The sequence below is a fragment of the Sciurus carolinensis genome, chromosome 1 (assembly GCF_902686445.1).
Source record: "Sciurus carolinensis chromosome 1, mSciCar1.2, whole genome shotgun sequence".
Classification (NCBI taxonomy): Eukaryota; Metazoa; Chordata; class Mammalia; order Rodentia; family Sciuridae; genus Sciurus; species Sciurus carolinensis.
Window position 1 is genome coordinate 102,282,866 of NC_062213.1, and position 21,007 is coordinate 102,303,872.

Below are 21,007 nucleotides of genomic sequence, written 5' to 3' on the forward strand. Positions count from 1 at the left end.
TTTGTTTGTTTGTTCATTCTAATTTAGGGACTATGTCATCATCACTGAGAAAAGGATATAATATGCTATCAGGGTGATGTGTATCCAAAGTTGTAGAGGAGCCAGCGTATCTTTGAGGTGTGCTGGACCAGCATTAGAACTTAAAAAAGAGAATAATGTGTATTTCACATTTGTAAAACTCAAAGCATCAATTATTCTCAGCAGTGTTTTCCAAAGTGCATTTTAATTAGTTTCCTCCAGACACTCTCCCTGTGAGCAAGGTTAAGTAACATTAACCTCCTTCCACTGATGAGGACTCTGAAACAATGAGAGGTTAATTGATATGCATTGTGCTCTCTACATAGAGGCTGACCCAGCCAGAGGAATTTCCGTTGCCTGTAACTCCGCTTTCCACTCCAAAGGGTCTGCAGAGCCAGGGTTGCCTCAGGGAAGGCTTCAACAGAGGCAGGAAAAATTCCCAGTCAAGGGAAAAAGCATCTTGTTTAGGCTTTATGTTTTTTTTTTTTTTTTTTTTTTTTTTTTTTTTAGTGGCATGGGGACTGGACCCATCAGCCATATTCTTGCATTCCAGTTTTGGGACTGCTGAGGTAGTGAAGAGAGGTGGTAGTCTCTCACAAAGTCATAGTCCAAGTTCTTCCACCTACAAACTGTTTCGCTGCCTTGAGCCCAGCTGTGGGAGTGATGGATGGCAGAAATAAATTATTTTTGGCCCAAATGCTCAGTCTTGGCAGGGGGCCCTTTGTATTTGAGATGTAAACCTAACAATCTACAGAAGGCTTAGGAATCTGATGCTATTTTTTTCCTGTAGTTCACATGTTGGCCCTTTCTGTAGAAGGGTTATCAGTTGTCCCTTGTGCATGTTCCTGTTAAAGCTTACTTTCAATTCAGATAATGTGAAATATGTAATTAGGAGCACAGAAATGGATTCTAATCTAGGAAGCCCCTGCATTTCTGCCTCCTGCCCCAACAAACCTGCTAAAAAGCTTCAATCATCTTGGCTTACTGCTCCCAGAAATGCAGCAGATCATTGTCACAAAGCCAGAGTTGGTGTACCACTGAAGACAGGGTCTTAAGTAGGAAGTTACTATACTGATGTTAGTTATTCTGGTGTCCTGACTGTACTTTTCCTTTGGCTCCATGAAGGCCCTCTCATAATTAGCTAAAATACTTGCAAGAGTATTATGGGCTTGTGAAGGACAAGCTTAAATAGAGTAAGGAAAGCATAGGATTTTGAGATAAAAAAAAATTGGTTTAGTCTCCACTCTACTTCTTATAAGTTATGCAGCCTTAGGCTATCAGGTCTTCTTTTTTTGAACTTTAAATTTTTTCAGCTATAAAAGTGAGGATGCCTACCTCATGGTTAAACTCTAACCCCCACTTATAAATATCTACTTCATAGACAGGAGCAGACCAAGTCTGGGTCCAGTGAGTGTTGCCATGTGACCTTAGAATGAGGTTGCTACTGTTCTTCCACTACCTACACATCCTCCTTTGCACCCACTTGTTTACCTTAAATTTACATGGGGTGGGGAATAGAGATTTGCCATCTGGGGCTTGGAAGTCTAGACATTTTATTGGATGGGGACATCAAGGTCAGACACGGTGAGCAGACAAGTAGAGGCTGATGTGACCTTTCTGTGTATTTTGTCTGGAGCAGGGATCCTTGGTCACTTCCCTTGTTCTTTTCTTCCTAGATGGAACAAGAAGATAATCGGGGTATGTGTGAACACCAGGACTCTGAAGACAGAGCAATGGGCTCTGATTTTGAGAACATTGAGGACAGGGAAGGGGACCCAGAAGACAGAGGAATGGGCTCTAATTCACAGGAGGCAGAAGAAAGAGGCCACCTGGAGCAGAAGATGGGCTCCAACCCACAGGATGAAGCTCTAAGTGAGGACTCAAGGGAGAGGGAAGTAGTGTCCGACATCTGCACAGGTGAGAAGGTGGGAATTTCCCCACTACATTCACATCTTGCTCTCTAGAATTACAACCAGAGGCAGCATTCTTTGTGGGGAGCTTTCTAGAGACCATTAAGCAGGATTCTGTACTAACATGGCCTTTCTTGTGTTGGTCCTGGAGAGCATCCTTTTTTTTCCATCCAGTCTGAGGTGAGCTAGGCTGGTAAGCATTGGTGAAGAGGCTCATCATGGGCACAGCACTTTACAGCATTAGATTACTGATGTTAATTCCCAGTTGTAACAGCACTGCAGTTACTCAGGTAACAGTGGAACTTACCTCACAGGGTTGCTGGAAATGTTAAATGAGTTGCTGCATTTAAAGAGTTACTTAGCACAGTGCTGAGCAAAGTATCCAGATGCAGGTATAGTCACCGCCCTCTGCAGATAAGTAAACTCAGGGTTCAATGACCTGCTTAGGTTCTGTGACTAATTTCCAAAGTGCCCAGTTCCTCTACTAAATCCCTTGCCATTCCTGACCTGAGAGCTGGGCCTTTATCCACTCCCTTGTTTCTGTCTTTGGGCATTTGTTGCTTTATCCTCCTGAGTACATCCTCCAGGGTCAGAAATGAGCTGAAATACTTAATGGTCAGGGCTATGAGGTTACATTCCTTTCCCCCTGGCAAAGTCCCAGACTCCATGCTGCCCTCCCCCACAGTGCACACAAGCATGTGATCTTCCACAACTGAGTAACTTCCTGGAGTGCCCTCTGCTTGGGGATAAAGCAGCTAGAGACTAACAGGTGTGTATCCATGAACCAAGCTCCATCCTGGGCTCACCAGCTCTAGCCTCCATGCTTTTCCCCTCTATTACCACTTTCTTCACCCATTCATAATCAAATCTTTAAGGTGAGTTTAGTTTGTTGTTTCACCTTAAGTGGTACCAGACTGCAGTTTTAAAAAATTGGGTTCATAATCATGCATGGAATTTCGTTTTCATTTCAGCCTCCTGCCCCTGTGCCACCTTTTTCAGACGGCATTTTAAAAGTCAATCAGGGGCTTGGTTAGGCCAAGTGGGGTGTTTTTTTTTGTTGTTGTTGTTGTTTTGTTTTTTGTTTTTTTTTTTTGGTGGTGGTGGTGGCCTAGACTTTTCTTTTGAGGCTGTAACCTTAAAAGGCACTCGTAGTTTCATGAAGTGAAAAACCTTTCTCTGGAGATCAAGATCCCAGGGAGTTCTTCCTGGCACACGCTTGGCCATTTCCTGCATTCAGATAGCTCAGCTGGTTGGGGCTTATGGAAGAACTGGAACACACTGTAGCAAAGTCAGCACAAAGTGTATACTTCTTAGGCCTTTTCTGGGAGGAACCAAGTGGGAGGGAGGCTGGAATGTAAGGGGATGGGTGGGGGTTGGGAGTGCTTGGGGGAGATGCATTACTCCTTGGCCCACACTCTTATTGTTGAGGCTCCTTTACTCTAGGCTTACCTTATTGAGGGCCAGGTCTAGTAAGCCCCACCTGCCTTCTGTTGCAGAGGGGCTGCTGAGTGAGGAAGAAGCCGTTGCTCTCCATGAGGAAGATGACCAGCCTAGTGTGGCTGACATGGGGATATTCGCAGGACTATCTGAGTCAGACAGCATATCCCGGAGTCCCCCGGAAGAGGAGGAGGAGAGTGCTGGAGAGAACAGGTTACAAGAGGAAGAGGAGCAGCCGCCACCTCCCGTACTTCCCTGGAGGCGCCACCTCTCCCTGGGAAGTCGCCACCGAGGTGACAGACCTGCTCACCGCCGCTTCCACCGTCTTCACCACCCCATGGCCATGGACCTCGGGGAGCTAGACAGCCTGGTGGCCAGCATAATGGACGCGCCCACTATCTGCCCCGACTGTGGGGAGAGCTTCAGCCCAGGTGCCGCTTTCCTACAGCACCAGCGTATTCACCGCCTGGCCGAGGCCGCTGCGGTAGCCAGCCTGGAGCCCTTCGGCCTCGCTGGCGAGTGCGGAGCTGTGGTGGGGATGATGGGAATGGGCGTGGCAGGGGGCTTCGGGGCGGGGCCTGCTCTGGCCCGGCCCCCGCGCGAGAAGCCCTTCCGCTGCGGGGAGTGTGGCAAGGGTTTCAGCCGCAACACCTACCTGACAAACCACCTGCGCCTGCACACTGGAGAGCGGCCCAACCTGTGTGCAGACTGCGGGAAGAGCTTCAGCTGGCGTGCTGACCTGCTCAAGCACCGGCGCCTGCACACTGGTGAGAAGCCCTATCCATGTCCGGAGTGTGGAGAGGCCTTCAGCCTCAGCTCTCATCTACTGAGCCACAGGCGTGCGCATGCGGCCGCCAGCGGTGCAGGTGCTGCAGCGTTGAGGCCCTTCGCCTGTGGGGAGTGCGGCAAGGGCTTCGTGCGCCGTTCACACCTGGCCAACCATCAGCGCATCCACACGGGCGAGAAGCCTCATGGTTGCAACGAGTGCGGCAAACGCTTCAGCTGGCGCTCGGACCTAGTGAAGCACCAGCGGGTGCACACAGGCGAGAAGCCCTACATGTGCTCAGAGTGCGGTGAGACCTTCAGCGTCAGCTCCCACCTCTTCACGCATAAGCGCACGCACTCGGGTGAGCGGCCCTATGTGTGTCGCGAGTGCGGCAAGGGCTTTGGGCGCAACTCACACCTGGTGAACCACTTGCGTGTGCACACCGGCGAGAAGCCCTTCCGCTGCGGCCAGTGCGAGAAGCGCTTCAGCGATTTTTCCACGCTCACGCAGCACCAGCGCACGCACACCGGCGAGAAACCCTACACATGCATTGAGTGCGGCAAGAGCTTCATTCAGAGTTCTCACCTGATCCGCCACCGCCGCATCCATACTGGGAACAAGCCACACAAGTGCGCCGGCTGTGGCAAAGGCTTCCGCTACAAAACACACCTTGCGCAGCACCAGAAGCTGCACCTGTGCTAGGGCTGGGTCTGAGCGAGGTCGCCCTCTGTGAAGCATGTGGGGAATAGGTGTCCTGGGGACAAACCTTATTGAAAGACGTGGGGGGAGGGGCAAGCTGAGAGTGACTGAGGAGCCTTTTGGTGTTAAGGAGTCTTCAGTAAGAGTTTTTATTTTGGGGTGCTATATTTTGCCTACTTCCCTTCCAGGAAGCTTTTGGGGAGATGTGTTTGAGTAATGACTTCCTGAACTATACCCTGTAGGGAGTGAAGGGCTTGAAGAAGTAGGTACTTTGAGGAAGGGGATTTGGAGAGTGGGGGAAAAACAGGATGGCAGGCAGTGGAGTAGATTGGGCTTCGATGACCTGTGGGAATCAGGGGAGAAGAGATGGTTGGAATGAAAATTATGGGTAAAGTATAATGCGGGTATAAATAATTCTGAACTGCTCCAATCAGGTGGTAGGCCAATGTTTTCCCTGAGCCCCCAAGTCAGCTATAATGAGGAGACTCTTGTCAATCCTGAAGGAGAGGATATTTAGTATACTCTTCCTTTCTCTGAGCCACAGCTGCTATTTTGAGGCATCCAAGGGAAACCGTGAAGAAAAACTACACAACCTCATTTTAAGGGATGACTTCTAGGGTTTAGAAATACATTTGTAACTGGTTCTTAGATCTCTTGTGCTCTTGCTTCTGACTCCTTGGTACTGCCTTGAACATACTCTGACTTTGTGGGAGGTCAAAATCATCTATGTGGGTGACCTGCCCCTTGCCCTGTGTCAGGTGTGTGCCAGACCCAGTATTTCTTTAAGGTGTCATTTGTGATCTTTTAAGTGTCAGGCAAATGGAACAATCTCAGCTATGTGTGACTTTCCGCTTCCCAGGTCAGCTTGATGCCTGTGTTTCAAGTGAACCCCAGATGGTAAACTGCTGTCCTGGTGACCTGCTACAGAAGTCAGTTAGCTTAAGAGTTTTTCTGGCAGTATGTGAAAAATCCAGGAAAGCAAAGTTTATAAGTTGGGATGCAAGGCTCCTTTGTTTCTTTGCCTTCACTTTGCATGTGTGTGCCCTGTTCCCACTTACCTCCAACTCCATCCATATTGATGAGGGATCTAGTTCAGGCAAGAATTTCATTTTCCTACATGTGGAGGCACAGTAGAAATCTCAAGGCTTTACACAAAGAGGGCACAGTCAGGGAGAGGTGTAAATGCAAAATTGCCAAATAGCACAAGCATTGAATGTTTTCTAGTTGTTATATAGATGCCAAAATAGCACTTTTGTACTTGCAAAGTGCTTTATGCTTTTTAATGATTGTTAGTTGTTTCTCACATCTTTGTGAGGTAAATCAGTATTATGACCTCTGTCTTAAGGGAAGCCTGGGGGCAGGTGTGTAGCAGGCTGACCTGAGTGAAGGCTGAGGACAGTGTGAAGAGGTATGGCCTCACCTTTTGTGTTCTCCAGCTCAGCTGCTAGGAAGACTTATCTGTCATGATTTATATAATAAAATAAGGACACTGAACATTCTTACCCTTGATTGGAAACTCAAAGCTAGCCTAGAAGGGCCAAAGATGTCCTTATTGACAAAGCTGGTCTTTGTCACTTAATTAGAGTGACCTAGTTATGTTGTATTTCTAGTAGGGAGCTGTAGTTAGATGATTTTTGTATAGATTTCAGTTCCATATGCTGAAAGTTCCTCCCCTAGGTTAGCCTTTAGAAGTTAGAGTTGTGGGAAACAGTATTGTTTTCTTCACTAACATTTGTTACCCTGTATTATTCATGGGAAGCATCTTCATAAACTGTTGGACACAGTTGAAGGGGGGAAAAGTTACAAAATTGTTTTTACAGTTTTAGCAAAGTTTCTGTGAATGCTAGTAATTTATACTTGATCAGTTGTATTCTAGCAAAGAACTTCTTTGGGGACTGTAGAAAAGCATGTTTTTGTCATTGTAAGAACACTGAAAAAAATTCTGCAAATTCTGGGTTTGTATGTTGCCTGTTGATCTTGCCCTCTGAATCAGTTTACTGCTATTCATAAATAAAACTAGATGTTCACACTAGGGATAATTTCAAAATACTAATTCTTTTAAATTTTATTTTAATCAAGAATTATACCAGCAAAATACATTTCCATTATTTATAATGACTCTTATAGTCTGAATTAAATACCAAGTGTATAAGACCACCTAAAAATAATGTAGCCACTTTATAGGTAATCTTTTTTCTTTATGTATTTTTTTATGCACATCTACCTCTTCCATCTGTTTTAAGTTCTTTCAAGCCTGTGCCTGTGAAATCTCATCCAACTTTTGATTATTCATGGGTTGATTATCCACTTTATTGGTTATTTGGTCTTTTGCTGCCATCAATATGCACAGTCTCATTAGCATCAAATGTATCCCATATCAGCAGCTTTGAGAGAGGGTTCAATGGAAAATGAAGATTGAAGCTTGCATGAAATAATGGCAGTAGAAATCCTTGGACTTGCCTCTATTGTTCTTTCTATTACCATGGGTAAAAGAGTCAGGTATCATGTCAGTGTCTTTTCTATGAGCAAATCATTTAGTAGAAGAAAACTGTATGGCCATCAACACCCCACTCCCAGGGTGTACTTAAAATGTGAGTCAATTTTTCATATACTTTTTCAGGGAAAATACCTGCATTAAGTGAGGCTAAATATGTTTAGGAGGTTGTTTCTTTAGTTTTAGAATAGTAGTATTTCTTTGGTAAACCCTATAATTTGTAGTTCATCCTTGATGGTGTTAAAGATTCTTTACTCCAACTTATTGATAATGATGGAGGCAAGTGTATTTTTTGTTCCCTGGTGAGTTTGGTCCAGAGCAGGCTTCTACTGCTGCCCTTCATTAAACAAAACCTGGAAGGTAAATGGTTTTGATTAAATCTTGAGTTCTGAGTTGGAAGAAGATAAGTTAACCCTCTGCGCCGTGTGGTCTCTTTACAATCAAGAGGCTGTACATATGTGAAAAAGTACAAATTAAGAATCTGTGTTCATAGACAATCTGAACTGTGTTTCTGAAGTTTGTGCACATTTTTCTTCACTGTAATGTTATTTTACATCTGTTTGTTAAAATAGTAATTTAATAATCCTAAGAGTAACAGGTTTTATGTGAGTGTGCTTGTGTACGTGAGAATTGCCTTGTTTTCAGGTCATTTTATTTAATGTTGGTTCCTTGGACAGTATTCTGATGTTCATCAATCAATATGGAATATTTGTCATTAAATCCTTATCAGTCTTTTACTATGTCATTCTTTCTACCTTATTTGTCATTCATTAAATGTCACTCAGTTCAACCTGTGGAAGCTATTTGCTGCTAAATCGGGAATTGGCAAACTACCAGATCTGGCCTGACTCTGTAAATAAAACCCTATTGGAATATAGTCTCACCGATGCAGCCATCTTTATGTATTTATGTAAGAGTCCATGGCGACTCTTCACGCTGCATGGCAGAGCTGACAGGTTGTGACAAAAGCTACATGGGCCATGATCTTACAATATTTATTATCTATATCTTAACAAAAACAGTTTTCTGACTCTTGTAGTAGAAAGTTCAGGTGAATCCTAGATCATCCATGAATTAGCTAAGATCTGAAATCTCAATAGTTTACACATTCTTACCAGCAACTCAGTGCAGCACATGTAGATTGAAGTGGTTTTGGCATATTGTGAATGTGTTTGTTACAGTACTGGTATCCATTTCCAAAGATCTGTCTTTGTGCCTTATCAGTATGTGAGGGATTGGGAGAAAGGTCAATAACAAGTAGTTGTGGAGAAAGGAACTTCCATTTCCAATTTAATCTATTTAAAACGTATTCCTGAATCACATAACAAAGTATTTTCTTTCCCTCAGTTCTCAAAAATGTAAATTAGTGATTACTGGTAATGCTGAAGGGAACTTAGTAACTGAACTAACCTTTGCTCATAGTATTTCTTAGTTAGTCTCTCTACCCAGCCAAATAGACATCAAGTCAGCAATTCCTAAGGATGGAATCATGAAGACAGAGGTAGGAGGAAGCTTGAGAATTCATCCTGCTTTTAATGATCACAGTTATCTCCATGTTTGCCTGTAAACTAGCCCTTTCCCTGCCCTGCAGGGACATGGGAAGGCTGGTCCCTAGGAAGCAGTCACAGAGCTGTGCCTATCATACTCTTTACCAAGCCTGATTTTTGAAAGCATCAACTATACCAGCTCCTGATTCCACAGGCATTTCTTGAAAACATAAAACTCTAGACTTTAATGTAGGCAAACCTGTCTTACAGAGGCACAACAGAGGATCTGGTCCTTGGGTCTATACCTCAAGAGTTGCTCAGCCTAAATGGGCAGGTGGAGCAGGATTCTGTAACAGACCAGTAAGAGGAACTGTATCTGGTCCTCTGGGAATTCTTGGGTTTGATTAGTTTGATTTGAGATGTTCTCAACCTTGGAGAGGTTTTTGTGCATTTACTTTTTAGCTATTGATTAATTGCAATGAGGTCCAAGTGTCTATAATTTTATGGGAGTGGCCCAGGAAATTTTAATAGCAAACAGGATTGATAACTCTGTAGGACCAGTTAAGGACCTCCTTTCTTCTGTATAAGTCAAGAAGTAGAAGCCATAAGCTTCAAGTCTGTCTTGTGCCCTGGGGAATAGAGGCAAAGGGTATTGTAAGATACCCAGGCTTTGCTGCAAAGGGCTTCTGGAGACCATCTTTCATACACCTTCCCCAAGTGTGAAGATACTGACTGGTCAGGACCACACCAAGCACCTGTCTTTGCTGTTCACCAGAGGATGTGGGAAGGGGCACTAGCACTAGTGACAGAGGGGAGGAGCTTGTCCAGTCAGTCTCCAGCATGAACTGCCTAGTGTTGGCCTCCTGTTTTCCTGTCAGAGCCCCAGGTGCTTCCAGATTTTAGTTGCCTGTTGCCAGCCTGGACTTTCAAGGTCATCTCTGCTAACCCAAAGCACATTCCAAAGGTTTTCCAGTTCCAGCTGCTCAGAGGGGGTCTAGGGTACTCTTTACCCTACTCTGCATGCATCTAGTATCCTGCTCATCTCAACAGTACAAAGTTCTTTGTGTTCTATACCCATGGGGACCTGGCAAGGTGTATCAATAACAAGTTGGAAGGTTGGAAAAGATATGAGTGTGTGTGAAGTGCTCAAACTGGCATTCTAACATGTGGAGGATCTTCCACCAAAGTTGCAGGATGGTCTCCAGTACTGGAGACCATGGAGTCATTGGAAGCAGTTCACTGCTATAATTTGATTCACAGAAGACAACATTGATGCCTTCTCTGAACCATAAGGGTGGAATGGATCTGCACAGGTGTTCTCCATGTGGGGAGATAGATAGGAGAGAGATGGAGAAGCTGGCATATTTTACCACTCTGTAAATATAAAGGTGAAGGCTGATTTTGTTCCCTGCTGACCATCTACAACAGCTTCCTTGTGCTGAATTATTTTGTAAAATTGTAAGACTGCTGACATGTCTGAGGGAACAGGGATGGTAAGGCTAGGAGCATGTCATTAATCGAAAGACTTCACATGCTCTGCATGAGGGAAATGGTAACTCAGCAAAGCAGCATAAAGCAGAATCTCTCCTGAGTTCTTATGTAACCGTAGATGATCATGTACACAAGTGCTGCAAATCAAGCAATGGCTACTTTATCTGACTTGTTGGGCAGTGTATGCTCTTGAAGACTAACAGAGACAGGGCTAGGAAAGATCTGGCTATATACATGTGTTGCTAGATGTACCATGAGCATGAATAAAAGTGATGGAAGCATCATGGGTGGTTTACAGAGGTAGCTCTACTGCTCTCTGGGTTGAAGTCTACAGATGCTGTGTGCATCATGTTCATGAATTCAGATCCAGACTATTGCTGGCCTTAGATCGCCACTGTTTAATGATGCTGCAGCCTTGGCCCAGTACTATATGGAGATGAGATCTTGTCTGTGCAGGGGAAGGTACAGGTGTGAGGTGTTGGGGGAGGAGCACATAAGATCACACAAGCTTGAAAGAACTTGGTAGATTCTAGAGTCAGGCAGCTGTAGAGACCAGGCATGACCCTACCCTACTACTGATGGTTTTGAGGAACTTGGCAAGTCACTTCACCTCTTTGGTCTCTGGGAGGTAAATAAGGATGGTTAGAAGACCATATCTTTAGGCTAGAGGAAAGGCTTGACTATAGTTAGGACTGACCGCATATTTTGCCAACAACATATAAATGTGGGACCCTATTCAGGCCATTAAGCCCCACACAGACCCCTGAGTGTCTGTACTTCTCCCTACCCGTGATGCTCTCCTACTAATATTCACAGTGACTTGACATACTTCAGCCAGGGCAGGAGGAAGTGAGCTCTGGGCTCCTGAAAAAGATGCTTCTGCACTCATGGCCAAGGCCATGCTGGGATGACCACAGGCCAGCATTCCATGTCAGGTCCACCCCTCTGTCTCCTGCACCTACTCTGGTGAAAGGGCTGATGCTGCTGGTATGCTGCTGGTGCTGGGTTTTGTGTTCGGAGTATATGCTCACTCTATATTGATAGGGAGCTTCTGATTGTAGAAAATATTCATGACTGCCCCAGAAATTGCAAGTGACCTCATGTCCCCTTTTCTTGAGGTCAGAGTGGCAATGCACAATGTGCTAGTTCTCTCTTTTCCTCTGCTCCTCCTGATGAACTCTTTCATGCTTCAGAACCCGGCTCCATTCCCTGCTTATTACCCTACTGTGTGATGTTGAGCCAAGAAAAAGGTAAGAAATTCCCCATCATGTCCCCAGAGTCCTCTGATGTGCAAAGTACCTGCTATGGAGGGAATAAGTTGCCTCATCTTGAATCTCCTAATATGACTTTAAATTGGAAAAGTTCATAAGGTTCCAGTGTTTAAAAAGAGAATTTCCTTATTTTTATAGCATAAAAATGCTGAGGGCCTTATTTTGTTTCAGGAGTATGTCTCATTTCCATTCCCATTATAATCTTTGCAAGTGGTGTTACTTTCATGGAAGTCTTTTCTATTTCCTCTCTCCTATTCTTGACTAACTTGTTCACTCAGTCCTCCCCATATAGTAAAATCTATACCGCTCCCTGCCACAAACACCAGGGAGGTCTCTGGGATTCTCCTCTTGATTCTGATTCTCATAATGATGACACAATTCTTCAGGTTCATACACACCTTGGAGGCACCTTTGTATCCCTTCTTGTCATTAACGCATCTGCTCCCCAGATTTCATTCACTTTCCTTCCATATGTCAGCAATTCAATTGAGTTTGTTTGTGTTCTGTCTTACTATTTGTACGTTCGTCCATCTATCCAAACATTGATCCTGTGAGCCCACTTGGGTCAGGCACTGGTAACATACAGATGAAGGAGTGAGTTTGTCTTCAGGACTTGGAGCTGTAGAGGTGGGTGGATGAATACATATATACGTGTAGTTTAATTAGGTACGTGCAAGAAGGTGGGCATTTAAATGAAAAGTTTTTGATGGTGAATAAGAAACTGCGAAGAATGTGCCAGCAAGAGACCTGGGCATCCTCTAAGCAGAAGGAACTCTTTGTATTAAAGTGCGAACAGGGAGAAGCACAAAGTAGTCAGAAAGGTCTGAATCATGGTATGGTTGGAGACCAAGTTGGATAATTTGGGGGTAGAGCAGGGATTGGTAAGAATTTAGTCTGAGGTGGTAGAGGGTAAGTCTTTAAGCCTTTGGAGTCATCCTCAGGTTGTCAGATTTGTCCTTGTCCTGGGGACCCACTGAGTGGTTTTAAGGGAGAGAGTGACAAGGTTTGATGTTATTTTGGAGAGACATCTCTGGCAACGTGCTCAGAATGGCTTTCATGGATGACTACCCAGGCAGGAAGGCTCTGTGTGGGATTAGGCAAGGAATGACGGGGGTCTGAATCAAGGCTGGGTGACCAGGGAGGAAGGTGACACATTCATGGCATTTCAGAGGTAGAATGGGTAGAACTGAGTGAGAGGAAGGAGGAGGAGTAGGGGATGCCATCAGGTTTATGGTTTGAGAAAGTGTTGCCACGGGACTGATGTGACCACCTGTTCACTCTGTCCCACACTTGCCTTGGTATGCATTGTGCATTACATTTTGTTAATGTGACATATACCAGGCCACCATCTCTGGACTACTCTTGAAGTGTCCTCCTCTTCTCTTTCCATCCTTCCTACAGGAGTGCCACCACAGTGACCTTTCTGGGAAAACAAAGAGAAACCTTCACTGCCTCCCATGGCCGACTAAGTAGTGAGTGCCCAGACCTGTTCTGTGACTCTCATTGCTTGTCACTGTTGGAAATGACCTCTTTTCCCACAGACTCTGAATTTTAGAGGAGATGAGGCATAAAAATAAAAAATAATAGAATGTCCAGTGTTCTCCAGAAGGAGCACAGAAGGTATACTCTGAGGAGAAGAAAGAAGGAGTGAGTATCTCCTGAGAAGACCAAGGCAGGTGTTTCAGGCCTGTGTCCCTCATGCCTGTGCAGGTGTATCTTCCTCCTCTGCACCTGAGCTCTCTGGTCGGACCAGACATGTCTCCTTGTGCAGAAGCAGTACCCCCTTTCCCACATGGGCCTTTGAAGACCCCACTGTCTCTGTCTGGAGCAATTTCCCTCATCTTTCTGCCTGTGGAATCCTCCCACTCTCCAGATCCAGTCCAAATGCCTGGGCCAGGTGAGCCCCTGCCCAGGAGGGAGCTTCTGTGAACTCTGCACACTTTCCTGTGTGTGCAGCAACCACCTAGTCTCACATTTTAAACAAAAAATTAGTAGTTATAGATGGATACAATACCTTTATTTTGTTTATTTATTATTTTATATGTTGCTGAGAATTGAACCCAGTTCCTCACATGTGCTAGACAAGTGCTCTACAACTAAGACCCAACCCCATCCCCTGGTATCACATTTTATCTTTCAACTAGACCAGCCTGGGAACAGACATGGAAATCTGTAACCCATAGGACTGCCTTCAGCCCACATAACAGTTTTTCAGTTTGAAGACTTCTTTTCCCATGAGAGTGATTTTATTAAACAAAAATTCAGCCTATTTCAAACATGAAGAAAGGTTACAATAAGATAACCTGTAGAGTGGGATCTAGAATAGACTATTACCTTCTGTACCCATTTAAAAAAAATTATTAGTTTTAAATTTTTTACAGACTGCATTTTGATTCATTATACACAAATGGGGTACATCATTTCATTTCTATGGTTGTACATGATGTAGATACATACCATTCTTGTAATCATACGTGTACTTAGGGTAATAATCTCTGTCTCATTCCACCATTGAACATACCCGCCCCTCTCATTTCCCTCTATGTAATCTAAAGTTCCTTCATTCTTCTCTTACCTCCCACCCCCATTATATATCTACTTATTAAGGAAAACATTTGGCCTTTGTTTTTTTGGTATTGGTTTATTTCACTTAGCACGGTATTCTCCAATTCCATCTATTTATCTTAAAATTCCATAGTATTATTATTCTTTAATAATAATAATAATATTATATTATTATATTATTATAATATTATAATGAATAATATTCCATTGTGTATTTATACCACAGTTTATCATTCATCTGTTGAAGGACTTCTAGGTTGGTTCCACAATCTAGCTATTGTGAATTAAGCTGCTATAAACATTGATGTGGTTGTGTTACTGTAGTATGCTAATTTTAAATCCTTTGAGTGTAAACCAAGGAGTGGGATAACTGGGTGAAAAGGTGGGTCCATTCCAAGTTTTCTGAGGATTCTCCACACTGCTTTCCAGAGTGGCTGCACCAATTTGCAACTCTACCAGCAATGAAAAGGTGTGCCTTTCCCCCCACATCCATGCCAACATCTATTATTGTTTGTGTTCTTGATAATAGCCATTTTAATTGGAGTAAGATGAAATCTTAGAGTTGTTTTAATTTGCATTTCTCTAATTACTAGAGATGTTGAACCCTTTCTCATATATTTATTAATCACCTGTATGTCTATAAAGTGTCCAGTACACTTCTGTAAAGTGTCCAGTTCCTTGGCCCATTTATTGTTTGGGTTCTTTGTATTTTTGGTGAAAGTTTTGTAAGTTCTTTATAAATTTTGGAAATTAAGTGCTCAATCTGAAGTGCATGTGGAAAAGATTTTCTCTCACTCTGTAGGCTCTCTTTTAGCACCCAGTTTTTAAGAAACATGATTTTACACTTAAACTTGGACATCTATACACATGTCCCCTTCCTGGAACTGGACTTTGAAAAATTTTTTTATGTATAGAGTTAATCTGCAATATTTAGAGATCAAAACAATTGACATAAAATTTGGTACGCTCACTTCCTGAAAGTACTTGCACAGGCCATCACCCTCTGGCCACTTCACCCTTTGGTACTTCTGGTTCCCAGCATGGACCCCTTTGGCTTTTAAATCCCATCTGCACTCTGAAGTTTTCCCCAACATCATAGGCTCAGCTGCTCTCTCCATGCTCAGATATTTAGAACTTTTTAACCAGTGACTGAGAAACTACCTGTGCTTTTCCTTAATTCTTTACCAGGAGCTGCAGAGTGAAGGGAAGAAAAGGGCTTATGCAGGCTGCCATTGTCTCCTGTCTCTGCTGCCCCTGTGTGGTGTATTTTATGTGGTGCATGTAGGCTTATGTGCAGGAGCTCTGACTGCCTGCAATTCTGTGCCAGTGTATGTAGGGATAGTGGACTTTGTTGTCCAAAGCATTCCAAGGCTTCATGTTCCTTCAGTCAGTCCACTGTCCAATCCCTTCACACACTTGTCTTCCTTTTGGAGACGATGCCTCATCCTATCCCTGTGAGACTACCCTGGTGGGTTCCGTGATGGATTTCACTGGACTAAAAAGGAGAGAGAGGGTCCTTGACAAGAACTCAAGAACATCCTATGCCTCCTGTGCCACTGGCTTAGACCCGGGGAAGGAGTGCATATCTCAGCAGAGCTGGGCAGCACTTGGTTCTGTTCTTCAGGCACCTAAGCTGCCAGAGGGGAGGCTGCATTTTTCACTTTACCTATTTCTTGGGGACACTCCATTCCTGTGCTCACTACTGATTCTTTGTCCCTTGAAGTGTTTCAGGTGGTTTCTCAGTGTTTTTTCTTTGTTACTCAGAAGAAAGTCTTCATCTATACCCTTAGAGACAGCCCAACTCAACCGAATTAGTGATTTGTATATTCCCAGGTGTCAAAATGCAAACTTTCAACAGGTTAAGTTTAAGGATGTTCATTGGATTTTACATGTGGTTTGACATACAGATAACACCCACGAAACTTTGGGTGTTCAATGAACTTATCAAACAAGATGGCTTTCAGCATATAAAGGGGTTAAAGAAAGTCAAACCAGACAGCATAAGCAGAAGGATTATTTCAAAGTTACTTTCCTTGTAAATATTAAACCACAGTGCACATTATGGTCATGCTGGCTCTACCTGGCCTGTTTGAAAACAGGCATTATCTCTCTCTTTTCTGATTTTTTGAAGTCAGATGAACAGTTTCTTCTTGGGGTGTGAAGATTAGCAGGAGAGACTCCATATGGGTTTGATCTGTGGGCCTACGCAGGAATTCAGTACATGACTGAACCTCATGTCTTACAGTCAACCTCAAATCCCCTTCAGGCCCTATCACTTCTCTCCCCACTCAGATCTATGCACTGGTTTTGACCTAAAGGTGGCCATACCCGGGTATGAAGGGAGAGTGGAAAAGTGTCTTCATAGAAACACGCTTTCTCCTGGTATGCATTTTAAATTTATTGGTCTTCTGTCATGACAATTTCTGGGTCCTTTATTGTTTGTTTGTTGGTACCAGTGATTGAACCCAGTGGAGCTTAACCACTAAACCACATCCTCAGCACTTTTTTTAATTTTTAATTTTTAAAATTTTGAGACAGGGTTTTATTAAGTTGCTTAGGGTCTCACTAAAAGGCTGAGGATGTTTTCAATCTTGCAAACCTCCTGCTTCTGACCCTGAGTATAAGCATGTGTCCCTGCCCCCAGCCTGATGTTTTCATTAAGCTTTATGAAGGAATGGGAGATGTTCAAAGAGAAGAAATGCTTTAGCACTGGAGAAGGGAATTGGAACAAAGAGGCTCCTTGTGGCCAAGGAAATCTTTACGTTGTGTCACTCCCATTGTAATCATTATGTCAAAGGACCTTAGATGGTTCATTTGTCACTTTCTAGAGGGAGCCATTTGGAGGAACTGAACATATAGCTCCTGACAAAACCAAGGTCCCCATCCCTGCCATCTGCCCATCAGTGAGCCTTTTCCCTCAGTGCTCACTTGTGTTTTTCCACTAGTGAACCAATCCACTCCACAGTTTTCTCTTTGGCTTCTTCCCAGGTGTTTAAAGGCTTATAACCCAGATCTCGCTGAGCTTTCTTGTAGGAGAAGGTAAACACACTATTTGTTATTGTCAGTAAATAGCGGTCAAAGGGGGGCTGATATTTGTAAATGGGACTCAGGAGGACGCTCATTGCCTCCAGCAGGAAGGCAAGCCAGTACATCAGAGAGAGAGGAAGGCTCTGCCTGGAATCAGGCTGGAAGCCCCATTTTTTGGTCAGGTTGTAATGAAGATCATCATAGCTTTGGTGAGGTGTGTCATCTGAGATGTAGTAGAACTGTCCTCCAATGCTTGCAGCCTTCTTGGGGTCCCGCAGGCTCCTGGAGGCCAGAATGTGTGCCCAGGCCACGTTGCCCACATAGACTGGATTGACTTCAGAATGCTTGCCTATTCTTCTCAGGACCCCATTGTTTCTGAGGGTCTCCATCACAAGATGAGAAAGTATAGGGCTTCCTTCCCCATAGATGTACGGGGGCCTTAAAGAACAAGTCCACAAGGTGCCCCCATTTTTCAGAGTGCTCCCGTTAGCTGCCAGCACAGCCTTCTCAGCCAGCTTTTTGCTGTATGGGTATGGAGCAGTCCATGTAGTTTCATGATGCTCTTCCTCGTGACCATTCTGGATGATCTCCTTATAGGAGTTAGGTGCAGCCACAGATGCTGAGCTGGTGTAGATGAAAACTGGCACACTAGCTTGGATGCAGGCCTCCAACAGGAGCTGGGTACCTGCACATGGGGAGTAAGATGTCCATGTCAGGAAATAACCCTAAGAGTCACCATGGTCACAGATTCTCCTGTATTTCCATTTGTTACCCCTGACAGAGGGGGTTATTCCTGATCCAAGTACATTCTTCCTTGTCCTAGATTTATATCTGCCATAGTAAAGTCCCAGGAAAAATGCTGAAAATAGACTGATATTCATATTTGGCAATGAAGAATTCTTGCCTTGTGGGTTTGTAGACCTGTCTGTGCTTTGATATATGTGTATATTTGTGATTGTATGAGTATAGTTCGATTTTAGAAATGTACCTAGAAGCCAGGTGTGTGGTGCATACCTGTAATCCCAGTGGCTTGGAAGCCTAGGCAGGAGTATCACAAGTTCAAGGCTAGTCGTAGCCACTTAGTGAGGCCCTAAGCAACTTAACAAGACCCTGTTTCAAAATGAAAAAATAAAAAGGACTGGGATGTAGCTCAGTGGTATAGTGACCCTGTGAAAATAACGTACATAGGGTTGCTAGTTTATAGTTTGCCAATCTGAACATTAACAAAATTCCATTAGCACTGAGCATATAACTCAGTGATTGAATACTTCCTTAGTTTACTTTGGGTTCTAAGGTTGGTCCCTGCTACCATCAATAAAATAATAAGTAAATAAATAAACAAAGGCCCATTAATCATGCATACCACTTCATTTAAAATAGAACTTTTTAAATCTAGAAATTCAGAAGCCCATACTTTCAAGGACAGTTGGAATTTTATATTGTACCAGCTCATGCACTGTTGTTGAAGGCAAAATTCACCATTAAATAAACATTACAGTGCTGCTATGATTTACATTTGTTGAACTTCAATAAAAACTTTGTCACGAGGATATTGTTTAAGTCACTGAGCAAATGGTTATTGAGTTTTGGGGATATGTTGGAGATCCAGCCTCTGTTCCTGACTGTGTGTTCCCTCCAAGGTCACACCAAATGTATTAGTCTATTTACTATTCTGAAGTTTCTCAATGAACTTTTCTATTGAGCTTGGTTGAAATTGGAATGGAAGGTGAACCTTCAATTGAGAGCATGTATAATATTAGAATTCTGTGGACCACATGAAGCAGTGTTGACCTACAGATCCTGAAGGTAATACAGATCTGTCTTGCCTTAAAGAAGAAAGGAATGTTGTGGAGAAAGTATTATCTATATAGGAATGTATATTTTTGCCATTTAAAATAGTTTTGCAATCTGATTTTCTGAAGAGAGAGTCTTGCTTTTGAAAAAATATAAAATGTTCTTTAGAAGGTATGGGGTTAGTTTGCTAACAGAGTGAAGAATGACCACCACTGTACAGTATTTTCTAGGCCTTGACAACATATTTATAATTTGTGCCTCCTACAAGGCCACTTTTGTTTCAAATTCACTGTTGTTGGAAGAAGCAGAGGTTAGGCTTTATGAGGCAGGAAATAGTAGTGAAACTCTGATTAGTCCTAGTTCATCCTGCAGTGTGTGTGTGTGTGTGTGTGTGTGTGTGTGTGTGTGTGTGTTGTGTGTGTGGGGAAGGGGGTGTTAAGGGCATGTCTATGGGGAACGAGAAAGGGTATTTTAGGTAGTTATGTGAAAGACAAAAAAAGCACCTTTTGGCGGATTTGGAAAAGAAGTCTCTGAGTCATTAAATGTGGAGGTCAAGGCATGGAGGACAGAAGTGTCAGGGCTTGGGTTGCACTGGTATGGGAGTGACTGGCCTCCGGGGCTCAACATAGAAAGCTTCCCTAGGCAAATGTGTCTAATTCGAAGTAGTAGAAGGCAGCAAATTACAAAGAGGCACCTAGCATGTAGTAATGAAGATCTAAGGAGGAGTTACTTTGGTCACCCTTGTAGGCTCTGCTCCATGAGAGTGGACTCAGAGTGAGTTGAAGAGATAGTATTATAGACAATGGAAAATGATTATTTCTGAAAAAAACACTGTGGGTTGGGGAGTGCTGGACCCTGGATGTTCTCATCAGCCCTGGCACAAGAGCTAGAATCATGAAGGAAGAGGCACCTGCTAGGTCTTTTCTGGCCCAGGCAGACAGGGGATGGATGGATCTTAAGAACTTGGAGTGAGAGTAAAGGTGAGTTTGGAATAAAGGAGCAGCAGAAAGAGGTTCATGGCAGATGGAGCTACACAGGTGTGAGTTTAAATTTCCATTTTTCTACTGATTACCTGTTGGGCCTTGGCCAAGTTCCTTGCCCTATCTCAACTCTGAATTTCTCATGCAAAACCCTGAGAATAAGGACCCTGAGCAAAAGATAGGTGAACAAAGACTCCTGAGTCAGAGAACAGCAGATGTTCCATGGGGATGGGAGATTCTCTACCCCTCCTTATCCTGCTTTCCCACCCTTAGCTCTATCTGCCCCATCTCCTCCCAGGCCACTCTACCTTTCAAATTGACATCCATGATGGTCTCCCTCTGACTGGCACTGAAACTGATGTTAGCGGCTGTGTGCATGACAGTTGTGATGCCCTGGCAGGCTCTCCTCAGACAGTGGGCATCCAGAATGTCTCCTTCCAGCCATGTCACCTTGGTCTTTGTCTGTAAGTCTGTGGGGACACAAGCCAGATCATTGGAAGCTTTCAGAATGAGCGTGGATATTTCTTTCATAAAAGTGACAATTGACTAGGTTTTCATGGACAGTCATAATGGGAAGATGTTAGCTAGGGGGCTCCTTCCTTAGAAAGAGTAAAAAGCACACAAATCAGAATGTGTAGGATTTACTTGGAAAGAACAAACAACTCTTTTTAATCCCACTGTAATATAAATATGACTCTGAGCAGTGAACCTTTACTTGTGTCTAGAACATACAAATTGTTAAAGAGAGTAATGAGACATTCAACAATTTCAATAAGAAGAGACTGAGGCTGTGCAGAGTTGGACATGAGGGAAAGATGATAATTTAATTTTGTAGGGAATGAGGAATCCTGTGTGAATTTGGAATTGAAGGAGAAGCAGAGGCAGAATTGTGACATAGGAAGCTAACCCCAGCCTCAACATGTCAAATGCACAGCTATGGGGTGTAAGAGAGAGCAATGTAAGCAACAGGTTAATGAGAATGTCTTTGCTCCACACCCCATGAGAAGGATCCAAGTCCCAACAGTGGCAGCATAGGAGGGAGACCCACAAGGTGGGGATATCAGGCCT

The 21,007-nt window shown here is 43.7% G+C and overlaps 2 protein-coding genes across 3 annotated transcripts in view; one reads left to right on the forward strand and one right to left on the reverse strand.

Moving 5' to 3' along the window:
- Znf697 (zinc finger protein 697) overlaps positions 1 to 8,057 on the forward strand; it is a 28,587-nt gene extending 20,530 nt beyond the window's left edge. Inside the window, exons 2-3 of the mRNA XM_047516058.1 lie at positions 1,695 to 1,935; positions 3,425 to 8,057. Coding sequence (XP_047372014.1) covers positions 1,695 to 1,935; positions 3,425 to 4,833 — 1,650 coding nt within the window. The 3' untranslated portion in view covers positions 4,834 to 8,057. The remainder of the gene's footprint in view (positions 1 to 1,694; positions 1,936 to 3,424) is intronic.
- Positions 8,058 to 14,826: 6,769 nt separating this feature from the next.
- The window catches only part of LOC124964015 (3 beta-hydroxysteroid dehydrogenase/Delta 5-->4-isomerase-like), a 36,345-nt gene continuing 30,164 nt past the window's right edge, over positions 14,827 to 21,007 (reverse strand). For both annotated transcript variants that reach the window (XM_047523898.1, XM_047523889.1), the window contains 2 exons: positions 20,248 to 20,409; positions 14,827 to 17,850 (listed from right to left, as the gene is read on the reverse strand). In XM_047523898.1, the coding sequence (XP_047379854.1) occupies positions 17,063 to 17,850; positions 20,248 to 20,409 (950 nt within the window). In that variant the 3' untranslated portion in view covers positions 14,827 to 17,062. The remainder of the gene's footprint in view (positions 17,851 to 20,247; positions 20,410 to 21,007) is intronic.